The following is a 19,316-nucleotide window of genomic DNA, read 5'->3' as shown; positions in this document are numbered from 1 at the left end:
AACTGGCGTGCCTCCTTTATCAGGGTAGACAAGCCTATTATTTCCTGCCAGACTTCATGCTTCAGCAAGGTGATTATAAATATACATAGCTTGACGTGCAAGTTACCTGGGAGGTGTTTTACATGTATGTTCAGTGTGATATGTTACAGGCTTTTAAGCACACAAGCCAGCCTCATACCTTGGGTTTGTGTTTATGATTAAAAGACTTTACGGTCCAGGGTCAGAAGAAGAAATACGTGTAAGGCAGCGTTTCCTAGGCTGAGGTTTGTTATCTATACTGTTGCATTTCTGCAGGCTACTGATATGAATATGTTATATCCCAGTGAAGCATTTACACTGCCACTTGAAATACCATGTGAAGGAGCTGCTGCACCAAGAATAATTCATACATGTCAGGGCTTCTAAAAAGAATGGTGGCAGCAGTCTGACAAGTTGGGACACAGTCTGGACATACTGTATTCCTGCTGCACAGTTGATCCGTGGATGCCTGATGACTGAGGCTTCCAAAGTGCAATTGGTTTATTGTCTGAGCAGTGCAGGGTTGCTCTGTGCATACACTGCCTATATTGTGGGCCTTCTGGACATCTGGCAGCTCTGGCTGCAATGCACCAAAACCACAACTGGATTACTATTAAGAGAGGTAGGGTAGTACAGTGCTTCTGAGATACAGCTTGTAGGTCGAGGGAGGTGATTCTTTCTCTCTACTTTGCCCTCATGAGAGCCAACCTGGAGTACTGCTTTCAGGTCTGGGGCCCCAACATAAGAAGGACCTGTTGGACCAAGTCCAGAGGAGGGCCACAGAAATGATCAGGGGGCTGGAGCACCTCTCCTGTGAAGACAGGATGAGAGTTGGGGTTATTCAGCCTGGAGAAGACAAAGTTCCGGGGAGACCTTATAGCAGCTTCTGGTACCTAAAGGGGGCCTACAGGAAAGCTGGAGAGGGACTTTTTACAAGGGCATGTAGTGATAGGGCAAGGGGCAATGGCTTTAAACTGCAAGAGGGTAGATTCAGATTAGGTATTAGGAAGGAGTTCTTTACTGTGAGGGTGGTGAGGCACTGGCACAGGCTGCCCAGAGCAGCTGTGGATGCCCCATCCCTGGCAGTGTTCAAGGTCAGGCTGGATGGGGCTTGGAGCAACCTGATGTAGTGGAAGTGTCCCTGCACATGACAGGCGGGTGGTGGAACCAGATGATCTTTAAGATCCCTTCCAACCCAAACTGTTCATGATTCTATGATTCGTAACAGCACAATGTGCATCATATACTAATGTAAATATTACTTGGGCTCAGGACTTGCAGGTAGCAGATACTGAAAGTCGAGAGTAGAGAAGGGCTAATTCTTGCTTCTCTCCTCTTATTCTCTATGCATGCATGCGTTGGTTCTCCATTTCCTGTAAAGACAATATGTATTCCCTGAACCGAGTTATATTCTGCATAGCATGTTCTTGTTGTGGTAATGCAAACTAAGTTGCAGAGCAAACAGTAGGGCTGCAATAGATCAGAAGAAGAAAAATCTGTCCCTTTTCCCTTGTCTCCAACCAAAGTTGCAGAAAAGGTATTTTGCTCTTTCAGTACTACTCAGAATGCTGCAAGTACAAAATAATGTAGTTGTCCACATGTCGGTATTTGACTGTGAATTTTACAGGCAGCTAGGCAGCTTTTCTAAGCATAGGCATGCCTTTCTTCCTACAAAATGAAAATGACACCAAGGTCTAAGCAAACATCCAGAATCAGAAACAATATAATCAATCACATTAGTGGCTTGAAGTAAGAGTGCTGAAGAAGCACCTGGACTTTAAGTTTCCTGGAAGGAATGCAACAAACTTGAGACAGGGCTGCTGTAGTCTGTTACTTGGCTGTAAAGAGCGAATAACTGTAGTCACACGACGTTTCTTCTGTTTGTCTGTGCTTTCTTGGGTACCTTTCAGCTTGACTGTGCTGGTATTGGTGCATTCAAGGAAAACCCAGGCAGTTCTTGCTTCCTGCGTCAGCAGAAGGCAAGCTTCTTCCTGGGAAGCTGTGTCAGTGGACTGGGAGGCATAAGAAAGAACACACATTGCCACATCTTACTGCACAGCTGTGTTGGCCCTGCAGATGAGTGCACAGCATGTCATTGCCACACTGCAAAAAAACAGAGGTCAGACCTGGCTTTAATTAACGTGCCATTTGTTTGTGGCAGCTTGCGGTAAAAGTGAAAGTTATTAAGGCATAAACTGGACTCTAGGCAGAGTTATGGAACCAGTTGTGCTGATAAACAGTCATCAACAGAGTTTTAGTTTGTAACCTGGAGAGAGCTTTCAGTGGTTTTGGTAACAGCAGGGCAGGGAAAAAAAAGCATGTTTTGCTAGAGTGTGTTTTGCCAGAGAGCTAGATGTAAATTTCTTTTTTGAAACATTTGCCTTGAGCCTAGATATTTATTTAGAGAAAGCTGGCTACACAGATTTCTACTGGAGGGAATGAGAAGTATTCTCCTTCTCCTTCCCAAAGTTTTCCTCACAATAAGTATAACCATTCTAGTTCTTTAATGCTGATTTATCATGTTCATAGCATAATGTTGAAGCATATATTTCAGTGGTATGAATATTGACATAAATCTCTGGTGATTTGCACCAGCTGAAGAATCTGTGCCAGTGTCCTTTGAAGGTATCTGCAGTGCCTGGTTGATGGCTCTTCTGAGCCGTGTTCACAGTTTTCTTTCTTCCCTTTCCCCACTTTCATGACAAGATGTAAATTCTCTTACTGTTTGAATTTGTAGATAGCAAGCTATGTGAACAAATTTGCTTCAGACATCTCTATCTTGCAACGGTCGCTAGCAATCCTGGAATCAATGGTGCTCAATAGCCATGACCTGTACCAGAAGGTGGCACAGGAGATCACAATTGGACAGCTAATCCCACATCTGCAGGGGTGAGTGTCTTCAGCTGCCACCTGATACGGTGGATGGTTTTTTTTTTTTTCCCCAAATGAGCACAGCGTTTAGAAAAAAGAAATTGTATAAAGGCTGACAACCACCTGTATGGCTGCTGCATCCACTATAAATGGCTGGATGACTGGTAACCAGCTTTAAGGAGTTGCTTGATCATTGATATTCCCTCCCCTGCTACACTACCTGTGTAGTTGGAAGTGGGGGATGAAAAGAACACCCTGTTGTAATAAAATGCTAAATGCTGTTAGCATACAGATGGGGTTGTTCTGCTTGCCAGCCTCTGGGAAGTGTGTAAGGCAGAAATTGGTCAACTTTTGCTGAAGGTAGATTTGAAAAGGGAGAGGTGTTTTCTTAAACAATAATGTGTGGTGGTTAAATGGGTGGAAACTGGCTCTTGTAGCATAGGGTAATGAATTTTGTATAGTGTATGATTATGCTTGCCTCCCAGCTGGGGCATTTTCAACTCACCTGAAAAGCTTTTAATACCAGCACGTTAATCTCCAGAACCTTTTAGGGAAGATTCCTCTTCCTACCTTGAGCTGTTGGGCATCTAACAGAAGCTGATTCTCTGAGTCAATGGCACTTCAAGGATGTGCTTCATTCCACCTTTCTTGTATGCTGTGTCTCTTAATAATAGAAACAACCTGGTCATGCCCAACTTGGGCCGATTACCTAACTTTTACATGGTAAACATTATGCAAACAGTCCCTCCACTTCTACCTTCAGTAATGCAACTGGAAAATCAGTTTCTACAGCTTGTGTGTATTCATGTTCTTCTCTCATGTTTATAATTTTATTCCAAACAGGACAGACCAAGAAATCCAGACATACACCATTGCAGTAATAAATGCACTCTTCCTTAAAGCACCGGATGACAAGAGGCAGGTAAGTTGTTGGGTCTTGTATACCTACATATCTGTAGGAAAAGTCTGTCATATTCATACCTGCAGTTGTCCGAGACAAACTTTTGCTGCAGTTAATTCAGACTGAAACTTGTTCTGTTGTTTTATGCCGGTATATTATTCTTTCTGATGGAGCTACCTCCATCTTGCAACAATATTAGTAGGGATTAAGCGTTCTTTTGTGCTTTGTAGTCCCCTGTAACCTTACATGAACCATATTGACTGTGGCTGGCTGTAGTATTTATTGTACTGAACCCTTTGCCAGCACAGCTTGTAAAACGAGGCTATTTTTTTGTAAGCTGTTTCCCCCCAGATTTTTTAATAAAAAGTGCGTTCCTTTTGAAAATGGAAATATCTTGCCATGTAAGCATTTCATGACTTTTATAGTGTACTATTTTAACTTTAGTGCCAGAGATCAGGAGTCTCAAAAGGAAATATTTCAAGTTGCTGTTAAATGAGGATGCAATGCGGTGTGTTATGAAATAGAGAAGTTTCATCCATGCTTATGAAGTCATTAGCCTGTGTCAAAACAGATTTAGTCATTTATTTGTTTAACATTTCTGTCACCAGGAACAGTGTTGGTAATTCTTCTTGTGACACAGTGTTAGTGTCCAGAATAAATTCATTGAGAGCTGCTAATCAGATCTGACAAGGACTTTCCTTAGATTTGTTTACACTTTTAAATGCTGATGATTGTTTAAACTAACATCAAAGCACTAATGGTTAGTTCTATTTTGCTTCAGAAGTATCTTTAAAGTTGTGAACAGGGCAAAGTAAAACCATGGTTAAATTTTAAAAAAAACCAAACACACACCTTTTTTCCCCATTCCATTTTTCCTTTGTCCTTCTTCCTCCAATATGGTCTTTAGTTATTAAGAAAAGAAGGCACCTAAAGAACAAAAAATTGGAATAAAAACTTTCTTTCAATTTTGGCATAAATCTATGATAGGTCCTTGTAAGAAAAGCAAAGATTTCACTCTTTACATTTGTAAATGGTCGCTACTGTTTATGTTTCTGTGAAAAGTATGGTTTGGTGATACTTCAAGTTGAGATACAATTTCAGAGGTAGGTAAGACTTTAATATTGATTTGTGGGCATGTGTTTCTGAAGATGACAGTATCACAGGGGTTTCCCAGCAAGTAAAACTATATTTCACCAAGAGTGTAACCATCAAGTGAGGCTGGCAGCAAACCATGCAGACTTCACTTTACCCGTAGTGCCTGCTGCTGTGACACAAATTTATTAGTCATGGAGTTTATGATCCTGAAAATATAATGATTTGATTTGGCTTGAAGGGTAATAGCTGTGATGCTTGCAGAAAATTTCCTTCAGCCTTTAATAACCTATAACAAGTAGTCAGAATCTGTTAGGTTTCTCTTTATGTCTATCTTGTGGTTAATTAGTAAACCATACATTGAAGAAGGTAGGTGTCCGTTAGCTTCAAGATAAGGATAACTGATACTGTCTACTGAATTCTGTCCTTCTAAGACAATGAACTGTGGTGATACGGTCTCATGTAATTATCTGACAGTGGGTACTCAAAAGTTAAGGTTCAGCGCTCACCACTAATACAGTTAAGAGTGAGAAACTGCACCAAACCCTGTATGATTCCAGGAGCTTTGGCACCCTCTCTGCTGCCATTTTACAGGGACTGGCATAATGTGGGTGACTGCACTGCAATTAAGTAAAAGATTTAAATTGATGCTGGTATCTGAATTCCTTCTTTTTCTTTTCTCTTTTTTTTTTTTTTTTCTTTTCTATTTCTGTAATGCAAAAAGCCAAATGGTTCAAGTTTTTTTCTGTTTTAATGAGGACTCCCTGGTTGCTTTCCTTCCTCTGCCGCTGTCAAGGACCAAGTAATCTAGAGAAACCTAAAAAAGTGTTTAACAGAAAAAATCATGGAGTTTGAGCATTGAAATAATGCTGTGAATGTTTGAAAAACTTTTCTTGGCAATTGTCTGCATTTTTGCAGACATGTTGCTATGGGAAGTGAGATGGCAAATTTTGTCAAATCATGTTCTCATCTGTTACTACAATGCTTATTTTTGAAGAGGCAGTTCATCCATCAGCTGCTAATAGCCATATAGTCGTCTTAGAGACAAAGTTGATTTTGATGCAGTAATTGATTTTGTCAAAGGAGCTTGTTGCGGCTATCACTTTTTGGTCCAGTGACAAAACCAATATCCCAATAACAGCTTTTAAAATTACAGGTATAAGAAAGAAGTGACAATTTGATAATCCTCTACAAAAAGTAGAATAAAAGAATTCCATTTTTTAGCCTTGAAGGCAGAATACCTTATATTCTTTACCTGTCCATCTTCCAGCAGTGGATGCACTTTGATGAAACTAGCCAGTCTGTTCCCTGTAACATGACTATCCTGTGCCTGGCACTCCCCCTGCAGCTCAGTTGTGCATTTCCAAATGAAGAAGCACTTGCTTCATTCGTTCCTTTGCTGTTATGTGCAGTTGAAACCTGCTCAGCCAGAAAAAGCTTAAAAGCTAAAGCTGAGCTTCTCTTGTCTTTGGTCCTGTCTTCCTTATCATTCCCATGTTCTGTTGCAGCACCCTTTATCTGGCATAAAGAAAACAGTCAACATCCACGACCATCTCCTGTGTCCAGTTAGAATTATTTTCCTTTTGCAAACAAGTTCTCACCCTAACACTTGCTTTATTTACGTTGTGTCTGCAGCAATATTTCAGCAATCCAGTTCTTTGTATGCTTTATGTAATAGCCTCAGTTTTTATGTTTTCTGATTTCTTGTTATGTAAAAGTAACCAGCATGTACTCTATATTATTGTTCAACTCTCACAAAGATCAGAAGGAAATTTTTAAAATTTATTTCTCCTGAATGTAAACATTTTTTACATGGTGCCAGCTGCACAGAATGGCAGTGCTTAAACAAGTGTCAGCGTTGATGTGATTATGTGCACTGTATTATGTAAGGCTGTGATACATGAGCTCTATTTCCAATCAGTGATCTACTATAACAAACATGACCCATTGTGTACAAATAAACAGTGTCTAAATAGCAGTGTGCAATGTTATAGGAATCCTGAAATAGTACATGTTGAAAACAAGAGTTTAAAAATAATTACATGATGATAATTATGGTAAAGCATTGCATATGCTAGCCTATATCCACATCACACACACCAATATATTTTTGTATTCGTGGAACTTAAAAATGAGGTATGTACTTGTAGGTATGGTTAATATTAGAACTCTCATGCTGGGTAGGTTTCCCTCCTGTGCTTTGTAGGATAGTTTGCAATGTGGACAGCTGGGATCAGCTGCTTAAGAATGACAGAAAAAGCATATTCTCCTTGATAGTGACTTCAGACAGGGCTAGAAAGAAAAGTTAATTTAAGATAAAGTGGTGGACCGATGTCAACATTGCTACCAAAATACTGGAGGGAAGGTTTATTTGCTATGATGAAACAGTACTGAATTGTGGGCTGATTTATTGAGTAAAAGTTAGGGAACTTGACTTGAAAACAGTCAACATATTAATGTAAATAAGCATGTCATTGAGGTCTTGTTTTAAAGTCCTGGCTGGCTTCCATTCCATGCTTCCCTCTGTGCTGTTTGCGAGGGGAAGACTGTGCTTGAACAAGTGTGTGTAAACACTGTTTAACCCACAGATGTCTCTTCTGAGGTCTTCTGTTGCTGGTTTTGAATCACCAAAGTCCTCAGCTTTTGACATACTTATCACTTTCATTGCCCCTGTTCTCACAGTAATCTGAGTTTGTGGCCCCCAAAATAATGCATACAATTGCATAGCTGATATACTGCTTCATTTCATTTGTAAGTAACACTGCAGAAACTTAAGACTAAAACCTTTAAAGTCAGTGTTCTTCTAGGTATGGCACTAAAAATACCTGCTTCTCTCTAATTTTTAATATTTTTTTTTTAAACTAAATCAGGAAATGGCAAACATTTTGGCACAAAAGCAGCTTCGCTCCATCATCTTAACTGTAAGTATATAGTTTTCAAAGGTATTTTTCACTACCAGAGAGAAAAGGTGACTCTAGTTTCAGTGTGCGTAGGTTTTATCTTAATGTATTTTAATTGCATTTATATTTTGGTATGTTTTGAAGCCTGTAATATACAAGATAAAAGTTTAGGTTGTTGAATGGTTTCAAAACTGATGATCAGAGCGGGTATTTTCTCAGTCAAATAAACTGGTTTCTTAATGAAAATACAATATTGAACACCTCTGTGTTTTTCCGTTCTACAGATCATTCTGTCTTGATACAAAGGTGCACACAGTTTGTCATAATATGCACATAAGCATGAAATACAGCTCAAAGTGAAGTTAATGAATGTAATGTAAAAGACTTGTACCTTCTATCAGGGAAAATCAGAGGGATTTTGCCTTTCACTTTAGAGCAGAATACATCTTCAAAGGAAGAAGGGAAGATGCTCTCGCTCTGTTATGAGATACTAGGCACTGTAAAAAACAAACAACTAAACAACCCCTCATTCATTCACTATTGTAATTTCAGTGATGCATATAAAAAACAAGGATTTGTTTCAGAAGGCATATTTTTACACTGCTTGTGTTCATAAGAAATTTGGTATAAGCATATGATTAATATTCCTAGGTGTTCATTTGCTATCATAAAATGCTCCAGAGCCTTTTGGCCAACAGGTTCTTTTATTCTCTGAAATTGTACAATGTCAGCTGCTGCATCCATCTCATACTTGATGACTTTCTCCTTATGCATGCTGCAGTGTTCAGTGGCTTGGGTTAGTTTCTCATATAGAACCACTTGATGTTTTTTGGCACGCCAGGGATTTTTAAATTGCCCATTTGTTTGGTGTCTGCTTTCTGAATGGGATAATTCTGCACGTACGGGGCATTGTATGCTGAAGTATTTCTAAGCAGTGTTCCTCATACAGAACGGAGTTGTCTGCTAGAGCTGGGATTCTGGTGTGATGTTGACTTCTGCAGCGGTAGCCCTGTTATATCACTGTATTAGCTGGTTGTGTTTACAGCCTGAATACTTTTCTGCTCAGGCAGCTACTCTCTGAAATATTTTCTTACTACACTCTTTTTTGTTGTTGTTTTTGTGTTGGGTTTTTTTGTCTGTTTGTTTTTGTGGGTTTTTTTTTTTCTTTTGTTTTTCTTTATACAGAGGTCTAATGCTTTTGGTAAGGAGTTATTTTTTCTTCCAAGTGACTTCTCAGTATTGATTTATTTTTTTTTTAATGACATTTCTCAACATATGCACAGGCTCTATCTAGTGGCTAGAAGGAGAGGGCTTCAGTGCAATGTTATTGTAAAATCCTGTCCCTTAAAGTTACTTACATAGTGCCTAAATCAGTAGCATTAGTCCTGATTTGCTATAGCAAACACATACTTACAGAAATGGAAACACTTCAGTGCGCCTGATGTAATTTTCTGATAAGATGGCATTCACCAGAATCTCTCTTTGCAGCACGTTATCAGGGCACAGAGGACCATCAATAATGAAATGGCACACCAGCTTTATGTTCTGCAAGTACTTACCTTCAACCTTCTGGAAGACAGAATGATGACAAAAATGGATCCACAAGATCAGGTAAACATCTGGCATGGTATGGTCAGCACAGGAAGAGGACAGCTGCTCATTGCTGTACCTAAAGTTTGTCTGGAGGAAAAGACATTTCTAGGAACACTTACGCCATTTATTCTTGCTTGCTTGCTTTTTGTGAAGTTTGATTATATTTTCCGGTTGTTAGAAGGTGTACTGGCTATTGCATTCCTTATGCAAAAGTATAAAAAAAAAATGGCCAGGCCTTTCTCCTTAGCATGTAGTTCCATGAACTGAATTTGGTGTCATCCTGAGCTAAAACTGCAAGCAGCAGTCCAGCATTTGTTTCTTTTGTGCACTTCTCGCAAGCAGTAGAGATGTATGGTCCTTCCTAAAAGTACTTCTGTAGAGCTAAAATGAATGTTTAAATGAAAACTATCTGACATGCTAGAGTTGAAGTTAATTTGTTACAATAAAACCCATTTTTGTAACCTATATAGCAGTTGTTCATTTGTTTATTGCTCGCTGTGTCCAAACACCAGTTTAATTATTGTTCATTGTGCAAAAAGAGGCATTTACTCCCCTAAGAAATTCAAGATTAAATATAGAGTCAATGAACCACAGAGAAGATGTGTTTCCTTGCTTTATTTTTTTGTGGCCTTTTTTTAGGCCCTGTACAAGGACGAACTTGATTTCATTTTTAAGAGGCCGTTGTGTTAAAACTTGCTGATAATTTGGAGAAGTGGAGGTGGGAGAGCGAAATGGTTGTAAACATAAGTAACATCATGCTGTAGGATTTTACCCTTCCTGCTTCTTAAATTTGAGGCAGAAAAATTTGACTCTTAGGAATGTACACTGAGCTAACTAGCACATATCTCCATAGAAAGTGACTAACACAGTGTTGTTAGTATTGATGATAGGGTGGTTATCACTGTCCTGGGACATTTCTAGTGATGTGTAACTGCAGTAATTCTTACTTTGCCCATTCCTGTGCTAGCAAAAATGGACAGTTACCAAAAGGAATGCAGAGGGATGAGCCATTTTGATTTCAGCTAGCAAAGTGCTTAAATACCAGCTTAATTTGAAATGTGTGTGATCTCTTGGCTTCTCTGGTTTCATGCCTGTGGTTAAAATTAAGTGTGTAGTTAGTGGCCTTGCTAATATGGGTCCAGCTTCTGGAAGTCAACATTTAAGCATCTGCATGTGAACCCCACAAACGTGATGACTTTGGAAAATGGGAACCACAAAGTCATTCTTGCTGACTGTCTCTCTGAGTATGTAGTAGGAAATTTAGATGAAGAAAGATTGGGCAGTGGGGGGAATACAGTGTTTGGAAACAGTTTTTGTGGTATTGGTTATTAAAATGATAGGTAAGCTATTTTAACCAATTTTTTAAACCTTGTTTTAACATAGGCTCAGCGGGATATCATATTTGAACTCCGAAGAATTGCATTTGATGCAGAATGTGAACCTAACAACAGTAGTGGCAGTATTGAGAAACGCAAATCTATGTATACTCGAGACTATAAAAAACTTGGATTTATTGTGAGTATTTTTGTATGGTGGTATACTGCAAGTGGGTGAGTGCATCTGTTGTAGTACATCTTATAATCAGACATTTTGCTTGATTGGTGGTCTTCTGGCTATTTTTTTACAAGCAACTAGTGCCTTTTTTTTTTTTTTTCCCTTCAACTGCTTTAGAAGAAGTTAGCATGCTGCAATAGATGACTATAAACTCTTCAGAAGGGATACACAAGAAAGTAGAGGAGATGGGGTAGCCTTTATATTAGGGAGTGTTTTGATTGTCTAGAGCTTGATGATGAGCAGGTTGATTGTTTATGAATAGAAATCAGTGAGAAGGCCAACAACATGGTGGGATTCTGTTATAGGATGGAGAAGCAGATGAAAATATTCTAAAAGCAGCTGGGAGAAGTCTCACAATCTCTAGCTGTTGTTCTTGTGGGGGACTTCAACTTACCAGATGTCTGCTGGATATACAACACAGTGGAGAAGAAACAGCCTAGCAGGTTCCCAGAGGGTGTGGAAGAGACCTTCCTGACACAGCTGGTGAGGGAGCCAACCTGGGCAGCTGCCCCGCGGGTCCTGCTGTTTGTGAACAGAGAAGGACTGGTGGGTGATGTGATGGCTGCAGGCCATCTTGGGCACAGCGATTATGAAATGCTAGAGCCCTAGATTCTTGGAGAAGTAAAGATGGGGCCAGCAGAACTGCCACCTTGGACTTCTGGAGGGCAGGCTTTGGCCTGTTTAGGAACCTGGTTGACAGAGTCCCTTGGGTGACTTGGGGGACAGTCCTGAAGGTCCCAGGGGTCCAGGAAGGCTGGACATTCTTCTAGAAGGAAATCTTAAAGACACAGAGCAAGCCATCCTTATGTGCTGAAAGATGAGCTGGTGGGGAACAAGACTGGCCTGGCTGAACAGAGAGATTTGGCTGGGACTCAGGGGAAAAAGGAGAGTATATGACCTTTGGATGAAGGGGCAGGCCACTCAGAAGATCTACAAGGGTGTCATGTCTTTATGCAGGGAGAAAATTAGAAGGGCCAAAGCCCAACTAGAACTTAATCTGGCTACTGCTGTAAAAGACAATTAAAAATGTTTCTATAAATACATCAGTAACAAAAGGAGGGCTAAGGACAACCTCCATTCTTTATTAGATGGGAGGTAGGGGGGAAACATAGTGACAAAGGCTGAGGTACTTAATGCCTTCTTTGCTGCCGTCTTTAATAGTAAGACCAATTGTTCTCCAGGTACTCAGCCCCCTGAGCAGGGAGACAGGGATGTGGAGCAGAATGAAACCCCCATAATCCAAGGGGAAATGGTCAGTGACCTGCTACAGCGCTTAGACACACACAAGTCTCTCAGGAACAGATAGGAGCCACCCAAGGGCACTGAGGGAGCTGGCAGGAGTGCTCACCGAGCCACTTTCAATCATTTGTCAGCAGTCCTGGCTAACGGGGGCGGTCCTGGTTGACTGGAAGTTAGCCAACGTGATGCCCACCTACAAGAAGGGCAGGGAGGAGGATCCAGGGAACTACAGGTCAGCCTGACCTCGGTGCCAGGGAAGGTTATGGAGCAGATAATCTTGAGTGCCATCACACGGCATGTGCAGGACAACCAGGTAATCAGCCAGCATGGGGTTAGGAAAGGCAGATCCTCCTTGGCTAACCTGATCTCCTCCTATAACAAGGTTGCCTGACTTAGTGGATGAGGGAGAGGCTGTGGATGTCTACCTGGACTTTAGTGAAGCCTTTGACGCTGTTTCCCACAGTTCTGGAGAAATGGGCTACTTGTGGCTTGGATGGGCAAACTCTTTGCTGGGTAAAAACCTGGCTGGATGGCTGGGGCCCAAAGAGTGGTGGTGAATGGAGTTAAACCCAGCTGGTGGCCAGTCACAAGTGGTGTTCCCCAGGGCTCAGCATCAGGGCCAACTCTATTTAATATCTTCATTAAGGATCTGGATGAGGGGACTGAGTGCACAGTCAGTAAGTTTGCAGATGACACCAAGTTTGTGTGGGGGGCTTGTTGATCTGCTGGGGGGCAGGAGGCTCTGTAGAGGGATCTGGACAGGCTGGCCAAACAGGCCGAGGCCAGTTGTATGAGGTTCAACAAGGCTCAGCGCTGGGTCCTGCACTTGGGTCACCACAACCCCAGGCAGCGCTACAGGCTGGGGGAGGAGTGGCTGGAAAGCTGCCTGGTGGGAAAGGATGGGGTTTGTTGATTGACTGTTGGTTGATGGCTAGCTGGACATGAGCCAGCAGTGTGCCCAAGTGGCCAAGAAGGCCAACAGCATCCTGGCTTGTATCAGAAACAGTGTGGCCAGCAGGACTAGGGAAGTGACCATCCCCCTGTACGGGGCACTGGTGAGGCTGCACCTTGGATCCTGTGTTCAGTTTTGGGCCCCTCGATACAAGAGAGACGTTGAGGTGCTGGAGCACAACCAAAGGAAAGGCAACAAAGCTGGTGAAGGGTCTTTAGCACAAGTCTTATGAGGGGCAGCTGAGGGAACTGGGATGGTTTAGCCTGGAGAAAAGGAGGCTCAAGGGAGACCTTGTTGCTCTCTGCAACTACCTGAGAGGAGGCTGTAGGCGGGGGTGGTGGTGTCGGTCTCTTCTCCCAGATAACAAGTGATAGAATAAGATGAAATGACCTCAAGATGTGCCAGGGGAGGTTTGGATTTGATATTAGGAAAAATTTCTTCATCAAAAGGTTTGTCAAGCATTGGAACAGGCTGCCCAGGGAAGTGGTTGAGTCACCATCCCTGGAGCTGTTTAAAAGCCATGTAGATGTGCCGCTTAGGGAAATGGTTTAGTGGTGGACTTGGCAGTCCTGGGTTAACAGTTGGACCCGCTAATCTTAAAAGCCTTTTCCAACCTAAATGATTCTGTGATTCTAATTGGAAGAAATAACTACCTGAGGTTGAAACATGTATTTTTGCATGACATGCCATAATTAAAATCTAAGTTTTAATGATATTTTGGATAAACAGGTATTGCCTAATATATCTGTGGCAGACCTGTAAAGTCATTGTACTTTCTTAGTAATAATGTGGACTGATGAGCACAATAAATCCAGGGTAGAACTCTCTAGTATTTACTTATAGGGCCTTGTGTTTTGGTTGCTTGAAGTCCTTTCTTCTGTGAGTAGGGGATGCAGAATCTCTTGCTCTGACTTAATCAGACCAATTGGTGTTTTGGTCTTGCTTGAAACTGTGCTGGGGAACATAGCACAATCTGGCTAAAATGTCGCATACATATATATTCATTAATAACAGATATTATTCCCCCTCTGGAAAGAGAGCATGCACGCATACACTGCAATAAGTGTCTTGATTTATTGTTTACTCACTAGGTTAGTAAGCAGTTTTCTTTCTCCTTAGGTGAAATGATATTCTTCATCTCTTACGTGATTCCTTAGTTTGCTGTTGGCCTGGCAAATATACATGAGTATAGCACAGTATCCACAGTTCTAGACAGGGTGGTTTTAAACACTGTTGGTGCAAGCTGAAGCTCATTGTGCAGTTTTAGTGTTCTGCTCAGCTCTGTGGTGTGGGGCTCGACATTAACCAGTTCGCTTGTGGTTTTGGGTGGAGGCTTTCCGGGTTCTGATAGTTGTTTTCACTACTGCTGGGGGAGGAAAAATTACTGCTATATCAGTGCTGTTGTATCTGTAAGGAGTCATAAGTAAATAGACAGGAAGGGAGGAACTTGGCATTTGGGGATTTTAAACATGATAGTAAAACTAGTGCTTTGAAAAAGCTTTTGAAGCTCAGTGTGGTGTGGTTTCTTTTTTGTTGTTGTTGTTGTTGCCTATGAATCTGTTCTCAGTTTCTGTGCGGTAGGAGACCATTGCTATCTCAGCTTCTGAGATTGGCAACTCCTGTTGTGAGATGTTAGAGACAAATGGGCTGGATATGGAGCCTCCAGCTTGTGGTAAATGAGTACGGACGTGGGTTACTGTCACAGGAGGAGAAAAAGTAACTAGTGGGAAAGGAAGAAGTGGTGACAAACAGAAGGAACAATGGGGTATGCTAAAGTTATGGTGGGGCTGTACATACAGAAATTGTGGCATATGGAAGAATCAAGGAAATCAGATTTAAAACAATTGCTCTCTAATTCAGGCTGATCACTTTCAGTATCTGCTGCTCACTCTAGTTTTATGCGATGCTGAAGGCACACACAGCTCCCACAGCCGTCACTGGCACCTGACTAGCACCTCTGAAAATCTGATCTTGCTTTCTTAAAGCTGGAGCAGGAAAACTTTGAGCATGTAATGGAGCATCCAGCAGAAGCTGAACTGGGACTAGCACACAGATTTGAATTCCAATCCTATTTTTCTGATGCTTAACAAGGTCTAAAGATCACTAGTTGTGCAGGCTGGCACTAGTTTTTCCAATGCTTTTGTTTGTCCCACAGGATCTATTTTGATCCAGCAGAGCTGAAATTATTAACAGCAGCATGTTTCAGCTGATAGGGTTGTGAGAAAAACACTCATTGTGAATTGATATGTATTTCTGTCTTGTCTGAGTTTGTAGGGACTCTCTTGCTGTGTATGTAAGCAGGGACTTATCCATTATCTTCATTACTCTCATTTGGGCTGCTCATTGGGAAGCCTTTGAAAACACTCCAACATTTTTCAAGGGTAACTGCAGCACTGTTTACTATCTATTTATGAGACCTTTTTATAAGGGAATGGGGAGTAAAGTCAAGGCGGGATTGGGAACTGGGATCAAAGCAATGAAGAAAATGTGGGGAAGGCATAATGGGAGATAAGAAGAAATATGGGAAAGTGAGCTGTGAAAAGAGCACCATAGGAAGAGTCCCAATGGGAGGCAGGTTATTCTGCTGTCAGTATGATGAGGCCATGTATAAATAATAAGAATGTCAATAAGTGAACTGTGAGACTTAATTCTGCTCTTGTATGGAAATTTTACTTTGAGCTAAGAGTAGAGGTCACACTGCATGTACAACTTTTCTCACAGCTGAAAAAGAATTTGACTTTCCTCACAGAGCTGGGGAAGGAAGCAGGACCTGTTGTGAAATCTGACTGGTGATCTCCAGCCTCACACATGGGCTGTGCCCTGACAGGACTCCGGTTAGATGGGGTGAGGGCAGCCAGGTTACTTCTTTTCACTCCGTCATTAAACTGCATTCAGTGCTTTCACAAACTGCAGGTGAAGGGATGCATTAACAAAGTGATCTATGCTCTGAATAATGGGAGGTTTCTCTTCCCCCTGTTCTGGCTGTGTGGCACAAGGAGAAACCCAGCCAAACAGAGGCCTGCCTTTGAATGCTGTCTTCATTCCACTGGTGTTAGTGGTCAGGATACTAATTTCTTGAACTGATTAAACATTTGGGGGGGGGGAGGGGGAGTAAAACCATGTCTAGCCATCGAGTTGTTCTTGGACTGCTTGTTCTCTTTCCGTTTGTGAAATGCAAGAATCCTGTTTGTCTTTCTCAGCCACATCAAAAAGCTTTATCCCACTACAAATAAAACATCAAGGAGAGACAAAATCCAGACGTGGTTTCAGAAGTTTACAATATTATTTGCAAAAGTACATAGAAACCTACATCCAGTTAAAGAAATCATAGGATGTCTCCAGATGGTTATGATGACCTGTGTGAAGTTTATTGTGGGCAAAGAGATTTTCAGATGAGACAGTCTTGAGGAGATTTATTAAAATGCTGATGAAGACAACAAAAAATGACCCAGTTAGGAGATCTAAGATATGCTACACCCTATTGAATTATTTTCTGAGTCAATTGCACATTAAATGGCTGAATCCCTTGCCCCGCTCCCTTCCCCCCCCCCCCCTTTTTAAATCTCTTTTGGCAGTGGAATCTCAACCAATGCTTATCCCCATCAGTTCTTGTAGCAGTAGTAGTTTTAGAAACTTTCAAGTAGTAATGTAGTTAAGTGTTAGAGATATTGAAAAGAGAAAACCACATACTTTGGTAATGTTAAAGTCAGCCCTTAAATTCCTGATCTGTTCAAATGGTTTAGTTTTGTAAAGCTCATTGTATGTGAAGCTTCTAAAGTTTTCTTGCATTTGAGTAAACTTTATTCCCATAACTGAGGCAGGCAATAGATATATCTCAAGAAACTGAAATCCTGTATATTCTCTTCATAATTTTTTAAACATCACTGTCATTATGAAGCTGTAGTGAATGTGTGTGTTTAGAGGCAGATCTGACCAAATTCTAAGAAACTCAAATAGGTTAAAAAGTTGAAAAAACAAAACAAAAAATCTCATCCTAAAAGAGTTTTTCTTAAGTTTGCAGTATGTAGAGCTTTTGGGCTTTTTTTGTTTGACTTTTCTTCAATAAAATATAAATGGCTTGTACAAGTACAAGAACTCAACATGGGCAGTGATTTCATAATGCTGCTGTACCATGCTGGAATTTATTAATATAGCAAAAAAAAGTGTGGGTTAGTACAGGAGACATGAAGTCAGTAAAGAGCTGTCTGATAAAAGGTCACAGTTAAAACGTAAATTGAGAATGGTGGGATGTCCTTCAAAAGGCAGGCATGGGCTTGACTCTGAAAATATTAGTGGTGGTGACATAAGGGAGTGAACATTCACTGGTGAAATCTTCTGATGAAACAAACTTGGGAGGCATCAATGAAAGAATTACCATGTCATTCAAAATTAGATGACCTTTTGGATTAGAGAAATAGAACTGTTACTTTATTCAGTGATACAAAGTGCAATAGTGTTCATTTAGGACCACTGGCAAGAATTTCTTCTGTAGGCAAATACTTAACCTATGGGAAAAAATAAGAGAGATTGTGCAATGTAGCCACAAAAAAGTCAAATGTTAAGCTAGGATATATCTGTAAAGATATTTCCAGAGCAGCTAAACTGTTAAGGGCATTTTCTGCGTTTCTAAGACATCATCTAGAACACTGTGTCATTTTAGTTACATTTGCAGTGACTTCTAGACTGACTGAATGCAGGATGAGTGCAGAGGATGAGGATTGTGCAGTGATGAAGGACATGTCTTACAAGGGTTGACTTTAAAAGGTTGGCTTGTTTAGCCGACCAGGCTGAAGGCTGTGAAAATATCAAGCGCACAAACGTAACCTAAAAGGCAGTGATGGCAATCAGTTTATAGAAAAGATTTTTAATTGGAACGATGGGAAAAATGTCATTACTCATTTAAAGATGGAGCTTGATCCTTTATGAAAAGGTTTATACACTATACAATGGTGGATCCAGGAAACAAAACAAATGAGGACTATATGGGAAAAAAATATACAAAGTTGCTTAGAGAAGTCTGAAGGGAGAAATAATTAGATAGATAACGACTTAAATGGCAGCATAGCTGATTTGTTAGGCTTTTTGCAGATACTTTCTAATGTGAGGAGAAGCAGCACCAGAATAGATAGTTTGGAAGATGTGTCTTGTAAAGAACTCTGGAAAGAAACTTCAAAAATAGTTGAGTGTTACTAAGGCATGCCTTAGGCAGAATGTAAGCCTGAGGAGCTTCTGAGATTTCTTCCAGACTCGCTTTTTTCTCTCCTTCATGTCCCAGATACTTTGTCTTATCTTTTGTTCTTATTCTTCAAAAATCCCTTGTTTCACAGCACAATATCCAAGTAGTGTGCTGAAGATAAAAACTATTCAGTTTTCTCATGCGTTCTTCTGTGGTACTTCTCATTGGCTCTTTGAATAGTTTATTATCTGAAGCCTGCAGAGAGTGTTGCCCATTTAGAGATGAAGGAAGGTTTTTCCCCTTGACTTTTCTGGCTAAGGAAAGATGCTCAGGGCTTTATTTCTCAGAATACTTTCTGCTTTCCTCAGTGCGTGGCTTCTGTTACACCTGTATGTTACTGTCTGCAGAGCTGAGTGTGTCAAATCACGCATTTGGAAAATGAAGAATACACAGTGACTCTCTTGTACTTTATCTGTCTTGCAGTCTTTCTTAAAGTCTCCTTGTCTCCAGTCATAGCTTTCTCACTAGGTCACATCTGTGGCTAACTTAAGTGAGAGGTTTTACCTGGAATTTAGGTTATCTCTGTTCCACCAGCAAATGGGAAGTACTTGTTCAGGACATTACCTTTGCAAGCATGAGACATCTATGTGTTGGAGTGACTGTAATGAGTCAGGACTTGGGTTTTTTTTTTTTCCCCAGAGCAGGTGAAACTTAGTCATTCACTATATGGAATAGAGAATCCTTAGATTGCTGTGGCCCAAGAGTAACTTAAGACAAAGTCAGTAGCTGCCTGGATAACTACCCAGCATGATTTTTTCCCCTTGGTTCCGTTTTGCTTCTTCCTGTATGTTTATTCATGTAGTCATCTCAAATAGAAACCCCTCTCAGGCTGTCTTCTGTATGACTTTTATCTCCTTCAACAAATTAGAAGAATTGTGCACAGTAACCTCTTTCATGTTGTGATGTATTCCTCAGAGGAAGTCCCTTCTCTGCACTGGAAGAAGGAGGTTATCAGGGAAA

At 40.9% G+C, this 19,316-nt stretch overlaps 1 protein-coding gene across 5 annotated transcripts in view; it reads left to right on the top strand.

Moving 5' to 3' along the window:
- The window catches only part of ELMO1 (engulfment and cell motility 1), a 311,155-nt gene that overhangs the window by 109,123 nt on the left and 182,716 nt on the right, over positions 1-19,316 (top strand). For all 5 annotated transcript variants that reach the window (XM_037385186.1, XM_037385188.1, XM_037385185.1 and 2 more), the window contains 5 exons: positions 2,756-2,907; positions 3,733-3,811; positions 7,753-7,803; positions 9,271-9,393; positions 10,759-10,890. In XM_037385186.1, the coding sequence (XP_037241083.1) occupies positions 2,756-2,907; positions 3,733-3,811; positions 7,753-7,803; positions 9,271-9,393; positions 10,759-10,890 (537 nt within the window). The remainder of the gene's footprint in view (positions 1-2,755; positions 2,908-3,732; positions 3,812-7,752; positions 7,804-9,270; positions 9,394-10,758; positions 10,891-19,316) is intronic.

This window comes from Falco rusticolus, chromosome 4 (genome assembly GCF_015220075.1).
Source record: "Falco rusticolus isolate bFalRus1 chromosome 4, bFalRus1.pri, whole genome shotgun sequence".
In the NCBI taxonomy this organism is placed as follows: domain Eukaryota; kingdom Metazoa; phylum Chordata; class Aves; order Falconiformes; family Falconidae; genus Falco; species Falco rusticolus.
Note: the sequence above shows the minus strand (reverse complement) of the source record. Positions and strands in the feature narration are given on the sequence as shown.